The 27,997-nt window shown below is 39.2% G+C and overlaps 1 protein-coding gene across 1 annotated transcript in view; it reads right to left on the minus strand.

Moving 5' to 3' along the window:
* Positions 1–27,997, minus strand: part of LOC136863558 (nephrin) — a 1,173,968-nt gene that overhangs the window by 327,371 nt on the left and 818,600 nt on the right. The window contains exon 7 of the mRNA XM_068225991.1: positions 20,221–20,351. Coding sequence (XP_068082092.1) covers positions 20,221–20,351 — 131 coding nt within the window. The remainder of the gene's footprint in view (positions 1–20,220; positions 20,352–27,997) is intronic.

Genomic DNA, 27,997 nt, shown 5'->3' on the forward strand with positions numbered 1-27,997 from the left:
TGTTTAAAGGAGATTCCAAACACCGACGTTCACGTCTATTACCTTCAGTTTTGAGATTAAAATAATTCACTTATTTTTAACTTTCACACTCCCCCCTCCCACAAGTGAATTTTCCGAAAAAAATACTTGTTTCTTTAATAGTAAAGGATCTTCTAAATACCAATTATCACTACTGTAACTTCTTCAGTTTTTGATTTATGTGTCCTCATGAAAGGAATTCAACTCCTTTTCAATCCCGCCCCCCAAGATGATTCCCCCCCCCCAAAACGGGCTTTTCTTTGTTTTTAATGGAGATCCAAATACCAATTTTCACGTCTGTAGGCCCTAACAACTTTAGTTTTTATTAGATGTAAGTATTCTTATACAATTAAGTCAATTAATTTTTCAATTCTTTCACCCCCCCAACCATTGGATTATCCGAGAATACGTGTTTCTATACTTTTAAAGCATATTCCAAATATCAAATTTCACGTCTGTAACATCTTCATTTTTGAGATAACAGTAGCCTAATTAAAACAATTCAACACAATTTTCAGTCACTTTTACCCCCCCCCCCCCCCCCCGTCCACCCAAGTGATATTTTCGAAAACTAAAAATACACATTTTAAAAGTACCATTTTTCACTTCTGTAACATGTTAAGTTTTTTAAGATACACTGTAGAAATTCTCCTTTTAAAATTTCACCCCCTTTTTAGTTCCCCTTAAGAAGAGTTTCCAAAAGAAATCACCTATGTTTCTTTACATTTACAGGAGATTCCAAATACCACTTTTTACGTCTGTAACATTCTACGTTCCTCAGATATTCTGTAGATAAAGTCTTTCAAAAAATTCACCCCAACATGTCACTCGCGTTTAACCGCCATTTATTGGATTTTCCAAAAACAAAAAAATACGTGTTCCTTTATTTTTAAAGGAGATACTAATATCAATTTTTACATGTGCAAACTTTTAAAGTTTTGAGGTATAGATATACTCATTTTAAAAATCTCCACTTTTTCACCCCCCCCCCCCCCCCACCATTTGGACTCTCCAAAGGCAAACAAAAATGTTTCTTTATGTTTAAAGGAGATCCCAAATACCAATTTTCAGGTCTGTAATATCTTCATTTTCTGAGATTTAAGTATCCTCATTAAAGGCATTCAACCCCTTTTTCACCCCTCCTATAGGGATTATCCGAAAATAAAAAAATACTTGTTTCTTTGTTTTTCAAGAAGATTCTAAGTACCAATTTTTACATCTATAAACTTTAAAAGTTTTGTGATATAGATACACTCATTTTGAAAATTCACCCCCTTTTCACCCCCATTAATTGGAGTTCCAAAAAACAAAGAAATACGTGTTTCTTTATTTTCAAAGGAGATCCCAAACACCAATTTTCAGGTCTGTAATATCTTCAGTTTCTGAGATATAAGTATCCTCATTAAATGCGTTCAACCCCTTTTTCACCCCTTTCCACCCCTCCTATTGGGATTTTCCAAAAACAAAAAAATACGTGTTTCTTTATTTTTAATGAAGATTCTAAATACCAATTTTTACATCTGTAAACTTTCAAAGTTTTGAGATATAGATACACTCATTTTAAAAATTCACCCCCCTTTACATTCTCCCACTAATTGGATTTTCCAAAAACAAAAAAATACGTGTTTCTTTATTTTTAAAAGAGATCAAAAGTACCAATTTTCAGGTCTGTAATATCTTCAGTTTCTGAGATATAATTACCGGTATCCTGATTAAAGGCATTCAACCCCTTTTTCGCCCTTTTTCACCCCTCCTATTGGTATTTTCTGAAAACAAAAAAATACGCGTTTCCTTATTTTTAAAGAAGATTCTAAATACCAATTTTCACATTCGTAAACTTTTGAAGTTTTGAGATATAGATACACTCATTTTAAAAATTCACCCCCCTTTTCACGCCCTTAACGACGGAATATCCAAAAATCCTCTCTTAGCGAGCACCTACATCTTAATATGAATGTATCCCCAAAATTTCATTTCATTATGTCCAGTGGTTTTGGCTCGGCGATGATGAATCAGTCAGTCAGTCAGTCAGTCAGTCAGGATAACTTGTCCTGACTGACTGACTGACTGACTGACTGACTGATTCATCACCGCCGAGCCAAAACTACTGGACATAAAGAAATGAAATTTTGAGGATATATTCATATTAAGATGTAGGTGCTCACTAAGAGAGGATTTTTGGATATTCCGTCGCTAACGGGGTGAAAAGGGGGGTGAAAATTTAAAATGAGTGTATCTATATCTCAAAACTTTAAAGGTTTACAGATGTAAAAATTGGTACTTAGATTCTTCTTTAAAAATAAGGAAACACGTATTTTTTGTTTTCAGAAAATCCCAATAGGCGGGGTGAAAAAGGGGTTGGATGCCTTTAATCAGGATACCGGTACTTATATCTCAGAAACTGAAGATATTACAGACCTGAAAATTGGCACTTTTGATCTCTTTCAAAAATAAAGAAACGCGTATTTTTTTGTTTTTTGAAAATTCAATTAATGGGAGGGTGAAAAGGGGGGTGAATTTTTCAAATGAGTGCATCTATATCTCTAAACGTTTAAAGTTTACAGATGTAAAAATTGGTATTTAGAATCTTCATTAAAAATAAAGAAATACGTATTTTTTTGTTTCCGGAAAATCCCAATAGGAGGGGTGAGAAGGGGTGAAGAAGAGGTTGGATGCCTTTAATGAGGATACTTATATCTCAGAAACTGAAGATATTACAGACCTGAAAATTGGTGTTTGGGATCTCCTTTAAAAATAAAGAAACACGTATTTTTTGTTTTTTGGAAAATCCAATTAATGGGGGGTGAAAAGGGGGTTGAATTTTTAAAATGAGTGTATCTATATCTCAAAACATTTAAAGTTTATAGATGTAAAAATTGGTATTTAGAATCTTCAATAAAAATAAAGAAAAACGTATTTTTTGTTTCCGGAAAACCCCAATAGGAAGGGTGGAAAAGGGAGAAAAATGGGTTGAATGCCTTTAATGAGGCTACGTATATTTCAGAACCTGAAGATATTACAGACATGAAAATTGGTGTTAGGGATCTCCTTTAAAAATAAAGAAACACGCATGTTTTGTTTTTGGAAAATTCAATTAATAGGGGGAGGAGAAAATGGGGGGAAATTTTATAATTAGTATATCTGTATCTTAAAACTTTCAAAGTTTACAGATGTAAAAATTGGTACTTAGAATCTACTTTCAAAATAAAGAAACACGTATTTTTGTTTTCGGAAAATCCTATGAAAGGGGGTGAAAAGGGGGGGGGGGGAAAGTGGTTGAACAACGTTTATGAGGAAACTTATATCTCAAAAACTGAAGATTTAAATTTCGAATCTCCTTTGAAAATAAAGAAACGGGTATTTTGTTTGTGGAAAATCAAAATAATGGGGGGGGGTGAAAAGGGGGGGTGAATTTTTAAATTGAGTGTATCTATATCTCGAAACTGTAAAAGTTTACAGACGTAGAAATTGGTATTTAGAATCTCCTTTCAACATAAAGAAACACGTATTTTTTTGTTTCGGAAAATCTCAACAGGAGGGGTGAAAAGGAGTGAAAAATGGGTTGAATTCCTTTAATGAGGATACTTATATCTCAGAAAGTGAGTAATTACAGACCTGAAAAGACGTATTTTGGATCTCCTTTAAAAGTAAAGAAACATGTACTTTTTGTTTTTGGAAAATCCAAATAGTGGAGGGTTGAAAGGGGGGGGGGTTAAATTTTAAAATGATTATATCTATATCTCAAAACTTTAAAAGTTTGCACATGTAAAAATTGATATTTAGAATCTGCTTTAAAAATAAAGGAACACTTTTTTTGTTTTCTGTAAATCCCAATAGGAGAGGTAAAAGGGTGAATAATGGGTTGAATGCCTTTAATGAGGATACATATATCTCAGAAACTGAAGATGTTACAGAACTGAAAATTTGTATATCGGATCCCCTTTAAAAACAAAGAAACGCGTATTTTTTGTTTTTGGAAAATCCAATTAATGGCGGTTAAACAGGAGTGACAAATTGGGGGTGAATTTTTTGAAAGGCTACATCTACAGAATATCTGAGAAACGTAGAATGTTACAGACGTAAAAAGTGGTATTTGGAATCTCCTGTAAATGTAAAGAAACATAGGTGCTTGTTTTTGGAAACTCCTCTTAAGGGGAACTAAAAGGGGGGTGAAATTTTAAAATGAGAATTTATACGGTATATCTCAAGAAACTTAACATGTTACAGAAGAGAAAAATGGTATTTTTTTCTCTATGAAAAATAAAAAACGTGTATTTTTAGTTTTCGGAAATACCACTTGGGTAGACGGGGAGGGGGGGTAAAATTGACTGAAAATGGTGTTGAATTCTTTTAATTAGGCTACTGTTGTCTCAAAAATGAAGATGTTACAGACGTGAAATTTGATGTTTGGAATCTGCTTTAAAAGTAAAGAAACACCTATTCTCGGAAAATCCAATGAATGGGGGTGGAGGTGAAATAATTTAAAATTAATTGATTTAATTGTATGAGAATACTTACATCTAATAAAAACTAAAGTTGTTAAGGCCTACAGACGTGAAAATTGGTATTTGGATCTCCTTTACAAACAAGGAAAAATCCGTTTTGGTGGGGAATCATCTTGGGGGGGGGGGGGGGGCGGGAGTGAAAAGAAATTGAATTCCTTTCATGAGGACACATAAATCAAAAACTGAAGAACTTAGAGTCGTGATAATTGGTATTTCGAGATCCTTTACTATTAAAGAAACACGTATTTTTTGCCGGAAAATTTACTTAGGGGGGGGGGGGGGGAGCAGTGTGAAAGTGAATTATTTTAAAGTCTAAAGTGAAGGTAATAGATGTGAACATTGGTGTTTGGAATCTCCTTTAAACATAAAGAAACACGCCTTCTTTTAGTTTTTTGGGGGGGGGGGGTAAAGCAAACTTAACGCCGGTGGGGTGTAAAAGGAGGTGAGACCAATTGATTTTACTGTTCATAATGTATTTATAAGGAGCCTCCGTTGCTCAGGCGGCAGCGCACCGGCCTCTTGCAGCTGGGTTCCGTGGTTCAAATCCCGGTCTCTCCATGTGACATTCGTGCTGGACAAAACGGAGGCGGGACAGGTTTTTCTCCAGATACTCCGGTGTTCCCTGCCATCATTCATTCCAGCAACACTGTCCAATATAATATCATTTCATTTGTCATTCATTAATCATTGCCCCAGAGGAGTGCGATAGGTTTCGGCAGCCGGCACAATTCCTATTTCGCCGCTAGATGGGGGCTTTATTCATTCCATTCCGGACCCTGTCGAATGACTGGAAACAGGCTGTAGATTTTCGATGTACTTATTCTGATCATAAATCGATCATTTTTAATCTTTCCGGAGTTCGTTATCAACAGCCATCTTTTCCTTCGGAGAACGTTCTTAGATTACAGTAGATTCTCCTGGCATATAAATAAAAAATTTAAACACATTTGAAATAAACGATAGGAATGAGATTGACCGTCCAATTGTTTACCTCTATAATAAGGTCAATAATGCACGGAAGTATGTCATTCGTATCGTCAGAAATCCCGCACACTTGCCTACACGCGACAATGGTGCTGGTCACATTCTCAACAATGACAATGTAACCAGATGTAATTTGCCGCCAAGTAGCGGTCTTGCATCTTGCTGTGGGGTCCAAAACATATAATAATAATAATAATAATAATAATAATAATAATAATAATAATAATAATAATAATAATAATAATAATAATAATAATAATAATAATAATAATAATGTTCTGGACCGTCGTCAATTTTGCGGACCGCGCTGGAAACGGTTCCTGGACGGGTAATGACTAAGAACGCAGTCCGGCCGCGGGTTCAGTATCGCCAAGGCACCCAGAACGACACCACGCTGGATCTCCTGAAGGATTTGTTCCATATTAAAAATGCTTATAGGAAAAGATGGCAAAGAATTAGGGACCCAACTGACCGGGTGGAATACCTAGACCTAGCCGGGAAGTACGAAATCGATTGCTGCAAAGAAAGATTGAAAAATGGGAGGAAACTTGCCGTAATCTATTAGAAAACAAATCAGATCGCTAACTTTGGCGGATTCTCTCAGAAAACGGATTTCGGTGGATTATATATAAAATATTAGCATTCAATTCTAAATTTCAGTATAATACCGTAGCGAAGCACGGGTATCTTGCTAGTAATAAAATGAAATAAAAGTTAAGTTGTCCCCCGTAATAAAATTGAAACGCAATTTAGGGAAGTAGCAGCATGCTAACATATTTAGGGAATTACTAAGTGTAACAGATATATTTGATGATTCAAAATAGATTTGATGCTTGAGTACGAGCAGATATTTTGGAATTTATATTAATCAGTACTGGAGTTGCATTCTTTCTGGACTGATGGATTGTTATTCAGGCAATTTGTGTTTTGTCCTACTGAGTGAAATGTATCCAGAGTGAACTCGTAAGTGCCCCCGTAGATTTAATGATAAGGCGATGTGTCGTACACAAGTTATTGGTCCAGGGATGTATCCAGAGTGAACCCCTGAGATTTTATAGGTATGTGCTATTTGTAGTTTACAACTTTATTCAGGGTGAAGCCGTATGTGCACCAGTGGCTTTTATGGATGCCTGAAGTGATATTTGTTAAGAGTGATTAAGTCCCGTAGTCCGGATATGCAGTGGAGCTGTACAGTCTAAAGGTTAAATGGTAGAGATTAAGTCCCACTGAGTCAAAGTGAAGTTTGTTGAATGTTAGGAATTTTTGGCCTCAAAAAACCCCATGGCACTACAGCCCTTGAAGGGCCTTGGCCTACCAACCGACCGCTGCTCAGCCCGAAGGCCTGCAGATTACGAGGTGTCGTGTGGTCAGCACGACGAATCCTCTCGGCCGTTATTCTTAGATTTCTAGACCGGGTCCGCTATCTCACCTTGAGATAGCTCCTCAATTCTAATCACGTAGGCTGAGTGGACCTCGAACCAACCCTCAAGTCCAGGTAAAAATCCCTGACCTGGCCGGGAATCGAACCCGGGGCCTCCGGGTAAGAGGCAAGCACGCTACCCATACACCACGGGGCCGGCTTCGGCCTCAAATACAGAGTTCAAAAATTGGGGAGCATGTTTTGTAACGTCTGGTATGTGAACGTTAATTTGGTAGATGGGGTTCCAATGGTCGTACAGCATACCTTGAGACCTTAGCTACTCAGGGTACGACAAGTCGAAGTTATACTCCACCTGTAGGCGTAGCCATGCATTAAACTGTCAGGTGACCCCTCAAAACAAAGTAAATAGCGGTGCGTCCGTGTGTCGTTGTGAGGTACACAGACTACTGCGGTCATTTGAGCACTTTGTGCGTAAACCAGCACATCCCATGAGACATCCTAACGAGGTTCAAGTCGCAAGGGCCACTCACTTTGATCCAGGAAGGATAGTCTTTCCGTCGTGTTGCTGCGGATCTCAATGTTTTTTGTCAGTTATTCACCGCTTGTGTAATCGCTACAGCGAGACAGGCCAGTTCACAAGGAGAGTTGGACAAGGAAGTGGACGCATGACAATCCCACAGGATGACTGATATCTGACCATCTGTGCGTTGCGGCGTCGTTCAGCAACTGCCAGAGAACTGCAACAAGACCTCGGGAGGGTCACTGGAGTCACGGTGTCTGACCAGACAGTAAGCAACAGGTTAAGAGAAGTGTCCTTACGATCCAGACGTCCTGTTCGAGTGCCCCGCTTAACGCAGCAACATCGCCCAGCTCGCCTTCTGTTTGTCCGTACCCACGTCAACTGGCAACTTCCCTAATAGAGACGTGTGTTGTTCACAGACGAGTCCAGATTTCCCCTGACACAGCGTGATGGACGTCAACGTGTATGGATACGCTGTGGTGAGCAGTACATGCCAAATGATGTCCAGGAAGGCGACCGATTCGGACAAGGTTCTGTGAAGGTGTAGGGTGGCATCTGTATTGATGGCCGTACGGATCTCGTCGTCTTCCGTGGTAATCTTACCGCTGCGGGGCACATCAAGCAGATACTGTTACAGCATGTGTTCGTTGCTGCATACGGTGTTGGCTCTCAATTCAGGACAATGCAAGACAATGCCAGGGCTCATGTAGCACGCATCACCAGATCTGTCTTGCGAGAACAGGACATTCAAGAGATGGAATGGCCAGCAGTGATTCCCGACCTGAAACCCATCGAGCATGTGTGGGGTATACTTGACAGAAATATTCGTGTGCGTCCTGTTCCACCACAGACTCTCCAAGACCTCAAACAGGCTCTCATTGAAGAATGGGACCTGAAACCGCAACCTGACCTCCGTCGACTTACACGGAGCATGCCACGTAGGTGCCAAGGACATACACCATACTGAAGCTCCCCAACTGTAATAAAAATTCACTCTTGAGGACTGTTATCACTTTGTTTTCGTCCCTATTTGGGCATTTCCGTTTACGTTGTGAAAATGAACGCGAATCCATCGATGTTCTTTTATATACTTCAACGGTAAGGTAAGGGTGTATTCTGCCCGAAGGCAGGTCCCAATCTCCACAGAGGTGTGCCTGAGCAGGAGTTTACGTACGGTAGTGTGGCCAGTTCCTTTCCGCTCCTCCATTCCCTTGCCACTACCAACAGCGCGTGGCAACTCATCCAAACATTGACCACGCCCAATGTTGCTTAACTTCGGAGATCTCACGGGATCCGGTGTTTCAACACGGCTACGGCCGTTAGCTCATTTCAACGCTAAATAATAAATGTTTAGTTGGCTATATACCTGGGTGTGAGGTATTGTTTTGTGGAGTATGGCATACTTTCAAAAACATGTTCCCCTAATTTTTGGAACGGTTTATATTGACATGTCCGCCTCTGTGGTGTAGTGGTTAGTGTGAATAGCTGCCACCCCCGGGGTTCCGGGTTCGAATCCAGGCTCTGCCACCAAATTTGAAAAGTGGTACGAGGGCTGAAACGGGGTCCACTCAGCCTCGGGAGGTCAAATGAGTAGAGGTGTGTTCGATTCCCAACTCAGCCATCCTGGAAGTGGTTTTCCTTGGTTTCCCACTTCTCCTCCAGGCAAATGCCGGGATGGTACCTAAATTAAGGTCACGGCCGCTTCCTTCCCTCTTCCTTGTCTATCCCTCCCAATCTTCCCTTCCCCCGCAAGGCCCCTGTTCAGCATAGCAGGTGAGGCCGCCTGGGCGAGGTACCGGTCATCCTCCCCAGTTGTATCCCCGACCCAAAGTCTGAAGCTCCAGGACACTGCCCCTGAGGCAGTAGAGGCGGGATCCCTCGCTGAGTCCGAGGGAAAGACCGACCCTGGAGGGCAAGCAGATTAAGAAAGAGAGAAAGAAAGTATATTGACATTTTGAATTTCGTTAAAGGAAGGATTATAAGGATGGCTTGTCAAGTTACAGTGTCATTTTAGAATACCACGTTGAGTTATTATTCCATGCTAATAACTCCAAGTTTGTTTAACGCATTCCTGTGAGTTTTCATCAAGATAGAATTTCAGTGAGCTTGGCACACTTTATGTTATACTACATCCGGTAGAGTTTGTTTTTATTGATGGATTTTTTAGAGATTGCTTTTTTGTGCGATTCGTTTTTTGTTTGAATCCCCGCTCATGAACCTCAATAGTGTAGGTCATGTAAACATTCCCTATTAGACGACGCTAACTGGCTGGACATAGGATTGTGGACATGACTTGATGATATTTTGAGGGTTGTTAATATCTGATATTAGTTTTTGAGTTTGACTAGTGGGAAGGTCTCACCATCCAGTTTTAATTTTGGGAGTGTTTTTAACTTGGAGGTAGAATATTAGTGGGTCAGCTGTTATTTCACTGTTGGCGTGTTGGCAGACTGTCTAGGTTACACATGCCGATCAGCATAGCATAACCTATTTCGGCGCAAATGAGCTCCACCACGTGAAACCCTATTCAACAGTCCGTGGTTTCGACCACCCACTTGCGCTGTGTAAGAAATCGTGACTTAAAAAAAAATTGTGGTCATAGGCTTTTGTGATTATTGTGTGGTTAGTGTCTTTTATCGGGTAGGGGTATGCATATTCCTGTATTTTGCATTTCTTGTTGTTTTATGAGTGTCATTTGGACTCAGAACGTTGAATATATTGTTTTCATAAGGAGTCCATATGTGATAGAGATACATTTTGATTGCATTTTATTAGCGTTTAGGGTACGATAAGACGATAAATAATGGTGTGAATATTCTTTTACAGATCAAATCTTTTACAGGTCAACAAGTGTTAAGTGTAGTATGTTCAAGTCTTCATTCTGAGGCGGTGGAACTCTTTTCAGACACCCCCTGCCCCCACCCACCGAAATGGAGGTTAGATGCACGTGCTATTTTAACCACATACCAGCTCTCTTGTTATCCTTAAATCCCTAGCAGAACCTGGAATTATCCCAGGCCTTCGAGTATGAAAACTAACTTTGCTAACCGTTAACCTACGCAGGTGGACAGTATTATACATGATTAATATTAACAGAAAGCCCAAATACCTAATTTTAGATTCATTCGCAATTCATTTTGCTTGAAGGAAATGCCTTCGTTAAATTGAATTATTTTAAGTTAACCTGAAAATTCACAATTAAATTTAATTTTGTTCGGGAATAATTTAGAATATTTCTAATTTAATTCACGTGTTCACTTTAACATATTTAGTTTCAATAAGTATATTATTCTTGTAGCACTTATAATTAAATCATTTGTGATATCATTTTTTATACAAGTGATGCAGTCAATCTTGCAATCTTATCAGTTATTTAAAACTAAAACTTTGAGCATCATGATGACGTGATGACCACCTTCCCTTCATTAATTACTTTGCTGATAATCTACAATCTAGTCCAAGTTGAACTTCATTGTGGCAGTTTGTAATTTAAGGGTTCACTCAATTATTTTATGATATTCTGCGCTGATATTTAATTGGTGGACAACCATAATATAAGCAGAATATTTAGGTCTCACGCACATAGGTCGAGTATGCTCAGTCATGAGAGACGAAATTTTCAAAATTATAGTGAAGTAACTCGCCGTCTCATTTTAACTTTCCAGGTTTTTCCTTTTGTGTCAAGTATCATTTTCAAGGCAAGAAGGCAATGTGGAACCTAGGACTAACAAATGATTGCATTCGTGTTGTTTATATTTTTTGATAATCGTAAATCTTTACATGTTCAATTTCATTTTCACATTATTTCAAATTCCATTAATTTTTCATAGCTTTACTTTTTGCATTTTCGTTTCTAATAACAAATCTCAGTTAACTACAATATACATCTTATTTCCATTTATACATCCTCATTTATTCCCTGTCGATATCTCGACGAAGTGACTACAAGTCCAGAAGAAACCTTCTGAGATAGATAAGATTTAATACTCACCTGCCTCCGCTAAAACCGTGCAGAGAGAAGATCGCCCCCAATAAGGTGTACAATAGATATAATGTTTGCTGTCATTGTCCACAGGGTTTGTGTCTGTATGGGAAGTAAATTGTAGTTTGATAATAATTAAAATTAAATCTGATGAAATGTTAAATAAGAGGAACACTGAGTACCACGAGCCCATTCTCTTTTTGAACGACTATATATTATTTTGATACAGCAAATATTAACGGAGAAATTTGTAATTTTCCCACAGCCCATGTATGTGTTAACTTAAAATACCGATTTTCTAGAAATTCTATGCAGGCGTTTTTTCGTGATGACGTAACAAACAAAAAGACTGACAAAAATTGAGCTGAACTTACTTTCGACTTTCTTGCACCTGAGATAAAAACGAAATATGAAAAATGTGTTTAGTATTATTTACATAGATAACAAACTTTGGAGCTTAGTTCATTTCCTAAATGAGAATGATGGATATTGAGCAGTGCAAATCAACCACTAGGCTTGTTACGTTTCTCATACTGCAGGTCCTATTACGGAGACCTCAGAATGCGAAAATCATTGCTATAAGAAATATGGTATACTGCGAGAGCCAAGTCACATCTTGTGCGGAATCTGATGCTCGAATTGTATTATAACAAAACGCAGAGTAATATCATGCTCCACCCCCCTCTCTCTCTCCTCAACCCACAGTCCAGTGTTTTTGTTTGCAGTATTCAACTCCCTAATTGCAACTCTATCAAGTACCTTAGATTCAGCGAGACACAGATATCCTCCACCTGAACCTCAATGCACCCTTCCTCCTATTTACCACGACGGGGACGAAGAGAAACATTACTTCTGTACCCCTTCATCACACTCAAAATAGAAGAAGCTAAAATAATCCAGGAGATTTCCTAGACAGAGGGAAGAAAAGTAATATGTTGACCTAACTTTACAAGGGAGCAAATTTCAACAGAGCATGACAAGTGAATACACGGACAATTTCTAGTTACAGCTTCACATAGGATAATGATAATTTAATGATCCTTTTTCACATGTGATTACTGCGTGGCTAATTTCTGTTAATTAATGGACCTAATAATGTTACTGGCTTCAGGTCTCAATAACTACTTTAACGGTTTTCGGAGACGCCAAGGTGCTGGAATTTTGACCCTCGGGAATTCTTTAACTAGTCGATAAATCTACCGACACGACACTAACGCATTAAGCACCTTCTAATACTACTTGATTAAGTCAGGATTGAACTCAATAACTTGAGCTCAAAGGGCCAGCGCTTCTACCGTCTAGCCATTCAGACCGGCGGGCTAGTTTCCGTTCGATGGTCTGCAGTAATTTAATATCGTACACGGATTAGTTTTAAAATGTTTAGCTGAAACTCGGATTGGGAAGCATGAAAAGGAGGAGTTGGTATTTACATGGATATCCAATTGAGAATTTCAAAATAATATGTGATGTTAGTGTAGTAAGAATTAGCTAGTCTGGAAAACATGGCGTATAACAACTTTTGACTACCGCCAACCAGACAAATCAGATCAAAGTATTTTAATCGTTAGGACTAAAATGAGTGAAAATACACAAATAGAACAGTTTATTCTGAACTTGTATAAGACTAAGTTGGGAAGTATGACTTATAAGCAATCTTAGCAACGAGTAAATAACAGAAAATCAATTGAGGTTTTTTTTGCTATTTAATTAACTTGGCACAGGTCTTATGGTGACGATGGGATAGGACAGAACTAAGGCTAGGAAGGAAGCTATTATTGTTATTGCACCGATACTTCAACGTTAGTGCACCACACACTGGAACAAAGACTCGTTGATTTAGCTTTTAAGTACTGTACCGCAGTTTGGACAGATCACAATGGCGGTAAGAATTGTATTGTAAGATATATAATTTGCCAGTCGCCTTATCCTACTGATTGCTTCTATCAGTTAAGTGCTTACACATCTGAAGTATTGAAAATAACTCCGTCAAGCACCAAGTAATGTTAAGGTGCGTAATGTACACTAATAAGAATATTTTCACCAAGTTTGTCATAAATAAGCTGTAGTATGAGGGAGGTACTTAGAGCAGTTGTAGGGTCACTCAGCATTCTAGCCAATTTCAGATGGTGTTGGGATGAATGCTCTATTATTATATATTCAACGGAAGATCAGTTTGGCTTCGAAAGAAATGTAGGAACACGTGAAGCAAACCTGGCTTTACAACTGAATTGAGAAGGACAAGCCCACGTACTGTGTAGAGATGAGAAGAATGCAAGAATGAGGAATGTGGCCTGCAAGCACGAACTTCCTGTTCTGCCCAGACAGATCGGCTCTTATCTGCTCGTATCTGCTACACGAAAACATTGACTGACACTTTGCAGTTTGCTGGATTACAACTGACAAGAGCGAAGAGCTGCCAGTAGAAGACAATATAAAGTCTCCTGGATAGTAGCGGAGTTGCTATGGTAACCATTGCGTCACTGGCTCTGCTAGTGAAAACCCCTTCGTCCCGTGCCTCACCGGGCATGTGCATTCTTCTGATCTCCCAACAGTACATGGCGTTCGTAGATCTAGAAAAGGCATTCGACAATGTAGATTGTACCAAGCTAATTGCGATTCCAAAGGTGTTGGGGGTCAGATACCGAGAAATAAGAATTATATGCAATATGAAAAAAATCAGTGTGCAGTGATAAGAATCGAGAGCTTTGAAAAAGAAGCAGCAATCCAGAAAGGGGTGATACAAGGGTGAAAGAGAATCATAATACAAGCCGAGGGAATCAAAACCCTGAGATTAGTTGATGATATTGTTATTTTATTCACGTCTACAGAAGATCTGGAGAAAGTCCCGAATGGTATTGAAAGAGTCTTGGAAAATGAGTACAAGATGATAATAGAAAATGCATATTGTTAATTGGGTAGTAAAATAACTACGACGGCAGAAGTAAACATGACATAAAATACAAACTAGCACAAGCAGTGAAGGACATTAAGAAGATAAATTTGCTCACTTCGAACATTGATTTAAGAATCAGACAGACGTTTTTGAAGATTTTTGTCTGGAGCGTTGCATTGTACGGAAGTGAAATATGGGTAATAATCAGCTCGGAAAGAAATAGAATAGAAGCTTTTGAAATGTGCTGTTGCAGAAGAATGCTGAAGGTGAGATAGGTAGATCGAATCACGATTGAAGAGATACTGAATCGAGTTGGTGACAGGAGAGCTATTTGGCGAAATTTGACCAGAAGAAGAGATAGAATTATAGGACACATCTTAAGACACCCACGACTTGTTCAGTTGGTTCTTGAGGGTATTAATGATAGGGTAGACCAAGTTATGAATATGACAGGCAGATTAGAGCAGATGTAGAATGTAGTAGTTACGTTGAAATGAAAAGATTATCATGGGAAGCTGCATCAAACCAGTCTCTGGACTGATGATTCAAAACAACAACAACAACAACAACAACAACAACAACAACAACAACGACGACGACGACAAAAGCAACAACACCGTTCAAATTAGTAGAATCATTAGCGGTATTAACTACTAACTGCAATTGATTCAATTGCCCTTTAAAATAAATAAATAAATAAATAAATAAATAAATAAATAAATAAATAAATAAATAAATATTTCTTTCAAATTTTACAAAATGTGAAACTTACGGAGTAATTTTCCTTATTAATACAATCAGCAGGTACACCACTACCTTAGATTTGTTTTGTCTTTAAAAATGCGTACATATGTGGATTATGATCAAAATTCAGACGATTCGTGTTAGTACCATTAATCAGCTTATTGAGACCCACAGTTTTACACATAAGTACCTTGAAGCAAAAATCGCACCACAGTCCTGCATCTTTTTTTTTTTTTTCTCCAGGAAATGTTTGTCAGCTGTTTATGACGGATGATTTAACTGGAAACTTAGCTCACAATATTTTGATTTAAGCACTGCATTTGTACATTTTTAAGTTTATTCTTTTTTTTGCTAGTTGCTTTACGTCGCACCGACACAGATAGGTCTTATGGCGACGATGGGACAGGAAATGGCTAGAAGTGGGAAAGAAGCCGCCGTGGCCTTAATTAAGGTACAGCCCTAGCATTTGCCTGGTGCGAACATGGGAAACCACGGAAAACCATTTTCAGGGTTGCCGACAGTGGGGTTCGAACCTACTGTCTCCCGAATACTGGATACTGACCGCACTTAAGCGACTGCAGCTATCGAGCTCGGTAAAGTTTATTCTATTCTGTACGTTGTTTTTAGGTAGTTCTGTAGGTTCACTGAGATACGCTCCGACTCCTTGGCTGAATGGTCAGCGTACTGGCCTTCGGTTCAGAGGGTCCCGGGTTCGATTTCCGGCCGTGTCGGAGATTTTAACCTTCATTGGTTAATTCCAGTGCCCGGGGGCTGGATATTTGTGCTGTCCCCAACATCCCTGCAACTCACACACCACACATAACACTATTCCCCACCACATTAACACGCAGTTACCTACACATGGCAGATGCCGCCCACCCTCATCGGAGGGTGTGCCTTACAAGGGCTGCACTCGGCTAGAAATAGCCGCACGAAATTAAATTGGTGAGATACGTTCATGTAGGTATGTAATTTAACATTACTAACATGTGGCTTTACCAAGTCTAACGTCACTTTACCTCCCAAGTAATGACGTAATGAAATCATGCACCCGTATAACAGTTTGACATCAAGGTACTTGTGTTCTTTATAGTTATTTACAAGAAGAAAGGAGAAATATATGTGGTATATGGTTTTCTTGTACTGGATTCTTTTATGTTTCTGTGAAGTTCAAAATTTGATGTCATCAGTGTCATTTGGTCTCCTTTTTAAAATATTTCTCCAGATTTTTCGACTCCTGTGTTTTATACGTTGGTTGATTTAGATGATTTTGTCGTTTGACTGTATTTGTAGTGTTTCAGAGACCAGTAACACAGCTGTGTATGGTTTATATGGAACATTCAAACTTAATACATGTTATTTACATTTATTGTCAAAGTTAATTATTTTTTCACTTTATCCCATGATACTCTAAAACTTGAGTGTTTATCCGATAAGGATTTTTTTGCTATTTGTTCGGGGCGTCGACCTATGAAGATCTTTTGCCCCTACTTGCGCCATATGTGAGGAAACTGTGTGTATTATTTAAATGGCGGAAGAGTAAAGTGTTGAATGTGAGGAAAGGAACATTAAGGACGACACTAACTCCCAGTCCCCAGGCCAGGGATATTAATAATTTACAATTAAAACCCCTGACCCGGCCGGATGACAGGCGGACGCGTTGCCTCCTACACCGCGGGGCCGGACTCCGATAAGGAATAATTTCAATCATGAATTTTATTGATCCCTACATACTTTAAAATTGATGTGGACATGCAGCTTCAAAAGCAAATTCTGCACCAAGTGCAGAATGTCTGACATGCCATAAGAATTTCAGCACAAGGAGGATACATTCATTTCACACAGTCAAGATATTTTAATAACATACAAAGCACATCTAATACAACAACAAGCACCAGTTCAGTGCTAACAATACGGAGTCAAGATGACATACATGAGAGACTGAAAATTGCAGTTTATGTGCGTGTTTTTTTTTAAATGTAACAAAAATTGTTTTTCTTAAAACTTGGTCTGGTTGGGATGGGACCTTATTCCACTGAGCCCCTCAATTTTAGCGTCTTTTATACAGCCATTTATAATGGATATATTACTTCACATCCAGACTCGTACTGAAACGACATCAAGCGAATCCATCAAATTTCAACGCCTATTCAACCAAATACTGAAAATGAACCAGAGGCCTCTAACCTTTCAGATAATGTAAGTTATTCATACTTTAAGCCTGACGTCATCACGCAATGTAGGCAATTTGGAGAAATATTTGAAAGGCTGGTGACGACAAACTTACCTAATGACTGCGAGTTTGATGACGCTGTAAGTAGTTATTACTCCTTTCCCTAGAATGCTGTAAACCGCTATGATGTCCACTATTACCCAACAGTAAAGTATTAAAAACAGCACCAACTAGGAAACTTAACCCCGATAGGTTGACCTATAGAAGGTTTAAAAGCCCAAAAGAGATTAGTAAAAGAAAAGTACCACTACAACTGTATAAATGTGGTAAGCAAAATAATGTCTCTCATGCCTTTAGTAGAATGTGAGTTGAGTGTTTTCGACGTTTCTAACCATTACAGGTTTCTAATGAGTATTGCTGGTGATGGAATATACATGGAGGAGATATACGCAGAGAAGTGGACGACGACACTTCCGAAGAAGAATTTGTTATTATTTCAAAGGATGAGATTGTTAACGCATGTCGCGGAATCCAACTCGATTCCGCTTCTAGAGAGGTCGTCATACGGCTAAAGGACATAAAGGAACTTGTCGCCTATGAAACCAGTTCCTTCGCGGCTACCTACGCTTTGTCCCTACAGGTTTCACGCTGGCTAGGACTGATTCAATCCCTAAAGGGGGGCTATCAAGATTTGGAGACCAGTGATCGCCGAACGTGTGATAGACAAAATCCTTAGAAAATCTGTTGAAATTCCCAACCAAAATGGTTTCAGATCCTGTCCAGGGACTTTCACTAATACACCCATTATAAATTGATGTATAAAGGTCGCTAAAATTGAGGGGCTCAGTGAAATATGAGCCCATCCCAACCAGATTAAGTTTTAAGAAAAAAGGTTTTGTTAGATTTTACACAATTTCAGATGTGAAGCGCATACGTAAATTAAATTTGGCACGTGCGTTCTACACAAAAATAGCTTTATATCTGACAGCAGATGGCTCTAAGATAACCTTTTTTGTACATAAGTGAAATTCGACCGTCGGTTGGGATGGGCCCTTATTCCATTGAGACCCTCAATTAAGAACAACGATTGCTGTATTGTATTTCTCAATAAATGTAAGGCATTCGACAACATACAACATGAGAATATAGAGCGAGCACATAGCACCATTCCTATATCAACTCAAATTAGTACACTGGTCGTAAATCTATTGACTGATAATTTTTTTTTGCTAGTTGCTTTACGTCGCACCGACACAGATAGGTCTTATGGCGACGATGGGACAGGAAAGGGCTAGGAGTGGGAAGGAAGCGGTCGTGGCCTTAATTAAGGTACAGCCCCAGCATTTGCCTGGTGTGAAAATAGGAAACCACGGAAAACCATTTTCAGGGCTGCCGACAGTGGGATTTGAACCTACTATCTCCCGAATACTGGATACTGGCCGCACTTAAACGACTGCAGCTATCGAGCTCGGTGACTGATAATTTAACCAGCATACAGATAAATATGACAACCAGAGCAGGCACTATTTCTGTTAAGGGAAGCTTGGCGTAAGATGCTCCCTTTTCTCCTATAATGTTCATTTTACCAGCAGACTACGTTCTGAGAGAATTAAGTGAGAAATAAATTTCCCAGCAATACGGATATATGCTACTCTCAGATGCAGAAAATTTGACAGTACGTGCGCTTGCAGATGATCTGACTCGTCTCCTCAAGAATGAAACTACCGACGAGCACCTTGCAGATCTCACCATAACTTCCGTAGCAAAAATTGAGCTCCAAATAAATAATAGTATGAGTAAAACAATTTACTTTCTTAAGGGTCAGTTGAGCCCTACTTTTGTTAATACTCTAGACGGAAACAAATCTACATGCATTTCCTCATATGAGACCATAAATTACCTTCACCTGACTTTTCAAGGTAAAATAAATTCTGTTACTCTGTTGTCATAGAAAATGAAAAATTGAATAATTTAAACCAACTGGTTATCTCACCACTTATCATATCTGATCAGAGGTTAAATACACTCAATGAGTGCATTTGGCCACAGCTGGATATCAGTTCCAGTGTCCACTCCGTAGAAACCTGACAGAAAATTTTACAGTGACATTGAGAAAGTCATAAAGAGATCTAAATGATGCTATATTCTTCACGATATATGCACCACGCAGCCTAATAGGACTTGAGATCTTTAAAAGGCAATTGGAAGCCTTCGTTCAACATATACGCAACAGACTGATGATTGGAAGGAACGAAACATAGGAGCGACCAGAGAGCTTCAAACTGAAATTAATCACTGTCTCCAGCAGTTTCACCTCAACGAAGAGCAAACTGAACATCTCCTAAACTCTGTATGAAAATTGCCTTGTAAAGATTCTTTCATAAAGTGGACATTTCTGGCATCTAAAGAAAAAGAAGTAATGTTCTTTTCTCATTGGAAGAAAGGCAACTCTCGGGTAAGCAATAAAAGTGGAATATCATGTGGGCAATGGACGGAAGCAATTAACATGAGCTACCACAGAGAGTCACTTAGACCTTGAATAGAATTATGAGGCTCTGATACCGTACTTGTACCATGGGGTGCGTGTTAAAAGTTCTCAAGTTTGAACTTGGATCTATAATATTATTCGAATGAAACAGCTACTTATTACTACCATGTGTGAAGGAAACGTTTGGTTTAAGTTGCTTGTAACTTATTCCTTCAAATAGTAGGCTATGCTGCTGCAAAATGCAGTAAATCAACAACATTTCACAGTGACATTGAGAAAGTCATAAAGAGCTCTGTTAAAGAAAAGAGGCTTTAATCTTATGATCTATGCACCACGCAGCTAGAGGATTCGGGATCTTTAAAGCGCAATAGGAAGCCTTGACTTTTCTGGAAACAAAAATCATCGGTGTATACGTTTGGCTGGTACGATTCTGAAAATGTCTAGTGTTCACTCGGAACTCGTAGCGTTTTTTTAAGCAAAATTCAGGTCAGTTAAATTCTAAGAATATTTTATACATGCATGGTTCACTCACATTGTGCCTCCAGACGACTTTGTAGGCGATGGGATTAGCGCGTACTTTACACTCAAAATAAACATCGTCCCCTTCTTCTATATCATCAGGGTTAAGGTTGGACCCCAGTTGAAGATGCAGAACAGGAACAACTGTGAACAGGAAATGAACAGGCCGTTAGAGACTTCGTGAAACCCCAAAAAATGAACAACTAACAAAAATACTATGAAAGTACAATATGTATTAAATTGTACAGTTTATCTAAGTGTACACTAAACTCGCATTTTGAAGATTTATTTTAATTACAGTTTTCATTACTTTCGGCATATGAAGGTAAGATCACGTATGTCGGACAACTTAAGACCTTAATGATATTGACAGTGTTTCACATGAAAAAAGCATTTATTGTATTACAAACAGAATCATGAACGTAAAATGCCGTTTTGAAATTTCTAGACAATACAATTAAACTTTTAATCTAAACATGCGAAGGTCCATTTTAGGAAAAAGGAGTAGATCCTCCTAACTTAAACTGACGTATCTGAGACACCAGTTTTCATCCTCAGTGACAATACAGTTCAAGAAATTTGGTCTCGCATCCACTGTTTCGACAAAATCCTGTGAAGCCTCTAAACGAGCCTGCTTCTGGTCGTCAGTCAAGTGATATGGCACAAGAAGAGAACACGTTTCTTTCTTCCCTAGCTTCTGGGTAACGATTTGTCGCACGGATTCACGGTTAATCTGCAGTTAATCCACTATCATGCGTACACTTAATCGCCGACCGTTCGTGATTGATGCCCTCACCTTCTCAATGTTTTCGTCACTGAGGGCGATCGCCGGTCTTCCGCTACGGGTGTTGTCAGAAACACTTTCCCGGCCTCCTTGAAAACGGGCGAACCACTCGTACACACACTTCTTCATAAACACGTGCCAGCATCGCATGGGTTTCTTTCGGTCTCTTGCCAAGCTTAAAACAAAACTGTACATTAATCTTTTTGGTCGTTCATGTTCCTGCTCGCATTTAAGAACCACCGCACCAAACACGCACTGTGTTAAAGAAATCTTACACGGCACACATACGATGCTCAACTGAACAACGTTGGGAGCAGGTGGTCAAAACCTGCTGCTACGCAGGTGCAGCGTTGTGTGTCGCCAGTGTTACCGGATTGACCGTTCTGACTTCATTCACCGAACTTTATTGTTACAGGTTGTTTTTCATATTTCGGTATCTTTGATTAAAATAAAATACACTGGTTCAAAAGAGTAATACTCATAAATTTCCATAGGTTGGATCCAAACCTTTATTTTTATTGTTATTATTATTATTATTGTTGTTGTTGTTGTTAATTAGTGAAGATTTTGTGTCGGCACCAATGAATCTGCGGGGATATCACTGAGAATTTCTAGTTTTCACGTTAACACACCGTGATGAACTGCGCCGTCTGACCTAAATATCCTCCTGCGCGCGGCGTGCTATCTCTTTTCCCTGTCTGCGAAGTGAGAGAGTTATTACAAGGACTCGCTGCACATGGGTCCTTTTCCCTCGGTACGCGTAACAAGACCTCCACTCTCCGAGCTGACGCGGTGCCATTCGTGTCCCGGACTGGGTGAAAAATGTTCATTATGACACTATATGTCGCAGAATGTCGCAGAAAATGGCATATATTTTTAACTGGACCTCATAACATGTCAGTGACGTGGTGATGAACGGTTATATTACAAAGCCAATCACTGCTTCCATTCTCTAATAGTTTTCCCTTTGGTTGTACAATGTTTGCCTTGAAAGCAGCTGATTCTTGTAAGATGCGGTAGTCAAGGCTACTGCGTCTGCTTATTCCTGCTCTTCATTCCCATATTAAAATGCAGCGGTGAAATTTCCTGCACCTTCGTGTAGGGTTGTGCTGCTTCTGGTATGGAGGCTCTATGATTTTGAAGAGGAGAAGTAGAAGATGCTGAGACATTCTCCTTGTGTATAATATTTTCAGGAATAGTAGCTGATATCAGTCTCCGGATGTACTACTACAAACTATTTATGAAGAAGGACATTGGATTTGCAGACATAATTCCCATGCTCACACCACGTTGATAATATAAACACGTATGTTGACACACTTAAATGCCTTTAGCACTTTATACATAGCACATAACTTAGATCAAAGGTACTCCGTACGTAATAATATACTGTAGACACAGTGCAAAATTAATACGAACAGAAACAAACAGAAGAATACAACTGGTAACACACCACGTGCTCGTACCGCAGCAAAACGCAGTCCAGGAAGCGGTGCGAACTCAAGCTTCGTATTCATGCCACTAGGTGGCAGCATTTTTGCCTAAACTGTTTCGTATGAACCATCCAATTTACGTGGTGCTCCAATATAAGCGTCATTATCATTCAGTACCGTGATCATAGATACGTTTCTTCAATATCACTATTATCCGAGTTCGGTCGTCTTCCATTTCTAGTTGCTTGTTTTTAGAGAGCAGGAGGAGGGTGGAAGCGTAATACCGAGTGATAACGTCAGAGAATTCTCACCAAGGCGATTTCATTTCATACCTCGAACAATGTATGTGGCTTTTTAAAAATGACGGGTTACATCCAAATTATTTGGATTCCTCGTAAGAGTGGAAACCACATTACGATGCCATCTGTCAAAAAATCTACAAGCTAATTTGCCAGTCTATTTTGTATTTGAATTTAAAATTTTTTCAATAATTAGTTTCGAATTATAAGGGCCTATCTTTGATATTATAAGTTCCTAACCCAATTGTGGCTACGGTAGTTCTCGAGAGATACGATATTCTTGCGCCAGTCTCATGCCACAGGCCACAGAAAAACGCAACGTTAAGTACGAGTCTCATAGTCTAATTTGTTGTTGAGAAAATATGGACAGCTGCTGAGGTACGGGCGGTGCTGAGGAATGGGATTTAGAGCACAACTAGTGCGCTGGATGCTTTGAAAGATACTATTCAGATACTATGCATGATGCAATAGCACTTTAGGTTCAGTGAGGAAAGACAAGGCAAAACGCTTCACTCATCTTTACAAGTACGCCTTACTAAAGCGCCGCTATCGAAAGTTGCAGTCTCTTTACAGCTGCAAAACCTTCGCTGGTGTTATTTGAGGATCTAACCGGCCACGGGCTGATGAATTTACAGACAAGTTCCTATTTTTAAACATTCAATAGCAAATGACAACACTTACTCCTAGGAAATAATATTTTATATTAGGGGCTTATTTGTATACATTTTTCCACACTTGATGTAAAAATGTGGATACCCAATTGATCAGTGATCGGCTATGTCAACAGACTGGAGAAGGTGCAGTGACAACCATGAAACTGAAATACTAGTTTTCCATTTGCAAATCACAAAAAATATAAAATAATCAAACATAGCGTGTCAAATAGCAAAAGCTTAAAATAATTGATGATTTCTTCTCCTGATCCTGAGTATTTCTGGCATCATTGGAAATACCCTGTCCAGGGATTTAAGGTTCAATGTCCTTCCTCATCTGATTTCTCAGGTGAAAATTGAAACCTGGGATTGGACAATATTCGAACCTTAGTCGTCCAGTTGTATGCAGTTTGTGTACAGATACGCTAACCGCGCTCTCCAAAGATAGGAAAATTGATCAAACATAAAGTAAATAAAAAGTTTCTATTGATGTTTGCCATTTAAATGCTTCCTAGAGTTATACAGAGTGGCATTTGATGATTCAGTTCATCTTGGAGGTAAGACAGACTTCTTGATGATAAGGAAACAAAAGCTATGTGTCTGTTGATACCGTAATCATAGTGACGGAACTTCCCGTTTTACGTGAAATTCTAATTACTGGGACGTGACATTATAGCTCTAAAGTACCAAATATATTGCCCGTGATATGTTCCAAAGTCACCTTGGTGTCACATACCTATAACTCTCCTTGATATGGAAGAATCGCTAAGAATATTCCGGTGTGCTCAACTTCGGAGGGTCAGCAGACGTTGTTTTGTCTCTATTGTATAACATGGTTACTAAGAGAAATACTATAAATCGACTAGTACTACGTAAGCCTGTCTTCATCAGTCGAAGTTACCACCTATAATGTAATTGGAAATTCTAATTGGACTATTGATATATCTTATGTATAATAGTCACCCTTTACAGGTTTAATACGATATTCGAATTCAATCAAAACAGGTATTGCAGTACATCCTTACAAACCATATTTAATGCAGTTGTAACTCGGAGTTATACTTTGATGTCTACCGATCTGTGTACTGCCCTGAAGATGGTTTTCCGTGGTTTCCCATTTTCACACCAGGCAAATGCAGGGGCTGTGCCTTGATTAAGGTCACGGCCGCTTCCTTCCAACTCCTAGGCCTTTCCTATCCCATCGTCGCCATAAGACCTATCTGTGTCGGTGCGACACTGCCAGCACTGTTCAATCGTCCAATTCTTACGCTCCTTACACCAAGCGAGGCATTGACCTGCGTGATGTGTGGCTTATGGGCAGCCGCCCGACCATGAAATCCAAATTTTCTCACCTCCCGCCCAACTGTCATAGTAATTGGAGTGGATCCTGATGCAGTTTGGAATTCCTGTGTGATGGTCTGGATAGATGCCTGCCTATTACACTTGACGACCCTCTTCCAGCTGTTGGCGGTCTCTGTCAGTCAACAGACGAGGTCGGCCTGTACGCTTTCGTGCTGTACGTGTCCCTTCACTTTTCCACTTCGCCATCACATCAGAAACAGTTGACCTAGGGATGTTTAGGTGTGTGGAAATCTCGCGTATAGACTTCTGACACAAGTGACACCCTATCACCTGACCACGTTCGAAGTCCGTGAGTTCCACGGAGCGCCCCATTCTGCTCTCTCACGATGTCTAATGACTACTGAGGTCGCTGCTATGGAGTACCTGGCAGCAGGTGGCAGCACAATGCACCTAAGATGAAAAACGTATGTTTTGGGGGGTGTCCGCATACATTTGATCACATAGTGTATATACAACTGTAGTCCAAACCAAACCCCATGTTGCAATAGCCCCGTAGGGGCTTACCAAGTGATCGCTGCTCAGCTGAAAGGCCTGAAGTTTACAAGCTGTCGGGAGGTCGGCACGACGAATCCTCTCGGCCGTTATTCTTGGCTATCCAGACCGGGCCAGAAATCTCACCGTCAATTACCTCCTCAGTTGTAATCACGTAGCTTGAGTGGACCTTGAACCAGCCCACAGATACAGCTAATTATGCCTGACCTGGCTGGGAATCGAACCCGGGGCCTCAGAGTAAGAGGCATTCACGCTACCGTTACACCTTGTGTCAGCGATAACTTTAGTCTGTATGTATTTTATAACTGATTATATACATATACAGATTTATCGATGTGTTCACTGGATCATTAATTTTCTTTCAAAGCATTCGTGGTTTGAGTTGGTACCTCTGGAGTACTTATCAAATATTTTCACTGAATATGCTGCGAAGGGGAATGTAACTTTGTCAATTATTTTAAAAGTTCGAGAAACCTTGCTACTTAAACTTTGCTCCTTTGGAACTACCTATATCATTATTGATACCAGAATTGAAGGAATTTTAATCAATTCGCACAGAGACATTAGCGTCAATTATTCAGGACTACAAAGACTTTACCATTGATGTTGTAAACTTTTGACTTTTGAAATTACCTACTGGACTGTGTGCTTTTTATTAATTTAGGTCCACAAAAGTCAGCATATATTTGTAGGATCCCAATTAAAGTGTCATGGTAATTCTTTAGAATTGATGTGTATATTTGTTTACAATGGCATCAATAATATTTGTTTATTAATATTTACCAGCTGCGAGCCTGTCCGCTGCCTGTAACATATGCGATTCCAGCATTGGCTGCTAATGTCAATAATGCTAGCAATTGCAGTATTGTTTGACTGATGGTGTACTTGGGGCCACTTTGCATATTACCACATCGCATGAGTTGAGGATAGAGTGAGGCGATAACTAGGTGATGGGCAGTTTAATAATTACAAGCACACTAACACAGTGGTTCCCTAAAAGGGGCTATAAAAATCTGAAGAGAATAGTGAAACGGAACAATATAATAGAGCAATCGGTGATTTCATAACGCCTTAATGGTAACACAAACTGAATGAGTTATAGATGTGTGCAATGGACCATTTGTTTTCTTGCAAACAATTCCTGTTTTGAGTTCGTACGTGTGGGGAACTAGACAAATAATTTCTATGAAAATTCTGCGAAGAGTTTGTAAGAATTGACCAGTTTCTTTACAATTTCATCTTCAATCAGTGGTGTAATATAGAATGTACTCCCTGCAATACAATACATTTTAATAACGATACATATGTAAATAAACTAAATTTATCAATAAATACTCCTTTTCACAAATAGGCTAATACTATGAATGATTTGTAATAAATATACAAGTTTTACAGACCTTGTGACATGAATGAATGAAATAATTAATACACTTCTCTCTCAATTGGTCATCCGTGACTGGGAGAGTATTCATTTATTGCAATTATAATTAATGCATGCAGTTTCCTTTTTCTTCTTCTCTTCTTCGCTTCTTCTTCTTCTTCTTCTTTTATGACCACATAGGATCACTTTAGTCAGTCCGCGCCGAGGTCTCTTTGAAGGGATTGTTCGGGCTTTGCGGTCCTCCCAGTACTTCTTCAGTTTTTCTTTTTGCTATTGGCTTTACGTCGCACCGACACAGATAGGTCTTATGGCGACGATGGGACAGGGAAGGAAGTGGCCGTGGCCTTAATTGAGGTACAGCCCCACGGAAAGCCATATTAAGGGCTGCCGAGATTGGGGTTCGAGCCCAATATCTCCCGAATACTGGATACTGGCCGCACTTAAGCGACTGCAGCTATCGAGCCCGGTACTTCTTCAGTTTGCTTTAAAATACAAAATATACTTCAACTAAGAACATGTTAACTCTTCATTTCATTATATTTACTACTATACACTATTTTCGATAAATAATACTTGGATGTACCTTTAATAATTAAGGATTGTGTAAACTTAGCTTTTGAAATAGTTTCTCGACTTTAATTAAGTCCTAGAATGCTAATTAGTGTATTCCATCCTGTGTTTAGTAGGCTTAAGAAGAGTATAAAGTTCCGGTTCATATTTGATTTTATCAGTGTTCTTCCTTCCTATATATTTCTTCCTGATTTTCCTTGTTTCTTTATAGTCTTTTTGTAGATCCACAACTTCCATATCTTTCTTTCTTCTTTCTTAATCTGTTTACAGCCGGGTGAGTTGGCCGTGCGGTTAGGGGCATGCGGCTGTGAGCTTGCATCCGGGAGATAGTGGGTTCGTATCCCACTGTCGGCAGCCCTGAAGATGGTTTTCCGTGGTTTCCCACTTTCACACCAGGCAAATGCTGGGGCTGTACCTTAATTAAGGCCACGGCCGCTTCCTTCCAACTCCTAGGCCTTTACTGCCCCATAGTCGCCATAAGACCTATATGTGTCGGTGCGACGTAAAGCCAGTAGCAAAACAATTCTTGCATAAAATTTTTTATTAATATATAATAGCATTTTTCAAAAATAATAATAATAATTTTTCAGAAAATGAAGTTTAATACTGTTTCGAGTGAAGTACAGGAAAATGGTGTATTTTTGGAAAATGACATTTCCTTTGAAAATTGCACTTTGAAATAAAGAATTGCACATTAGTTTTGTAAATATACTTGCGTTCGTGTAAGACTAATTGCAGCAACGCATATTATGCCGTAAAATAACAGAATTATGAGGATACTTTTCAGACACGTTGCATCGGATCCTCTCTTTAAAC

This window comes from Anabrus simplex, chromosome 2 (genome assembly GCF_040414725.1).
Source record: "Anabrus simplex isolate iqAnaSimp1 chromosome 2, ASM4041472v1, whole genome shotgun sequence".
Lineage (NCBI taxonomy): Eukaryota > Metazoa > Arthropoda > Insecta > Orthoptera > Tettigoniidae > Anabrus > Anabrus simplex.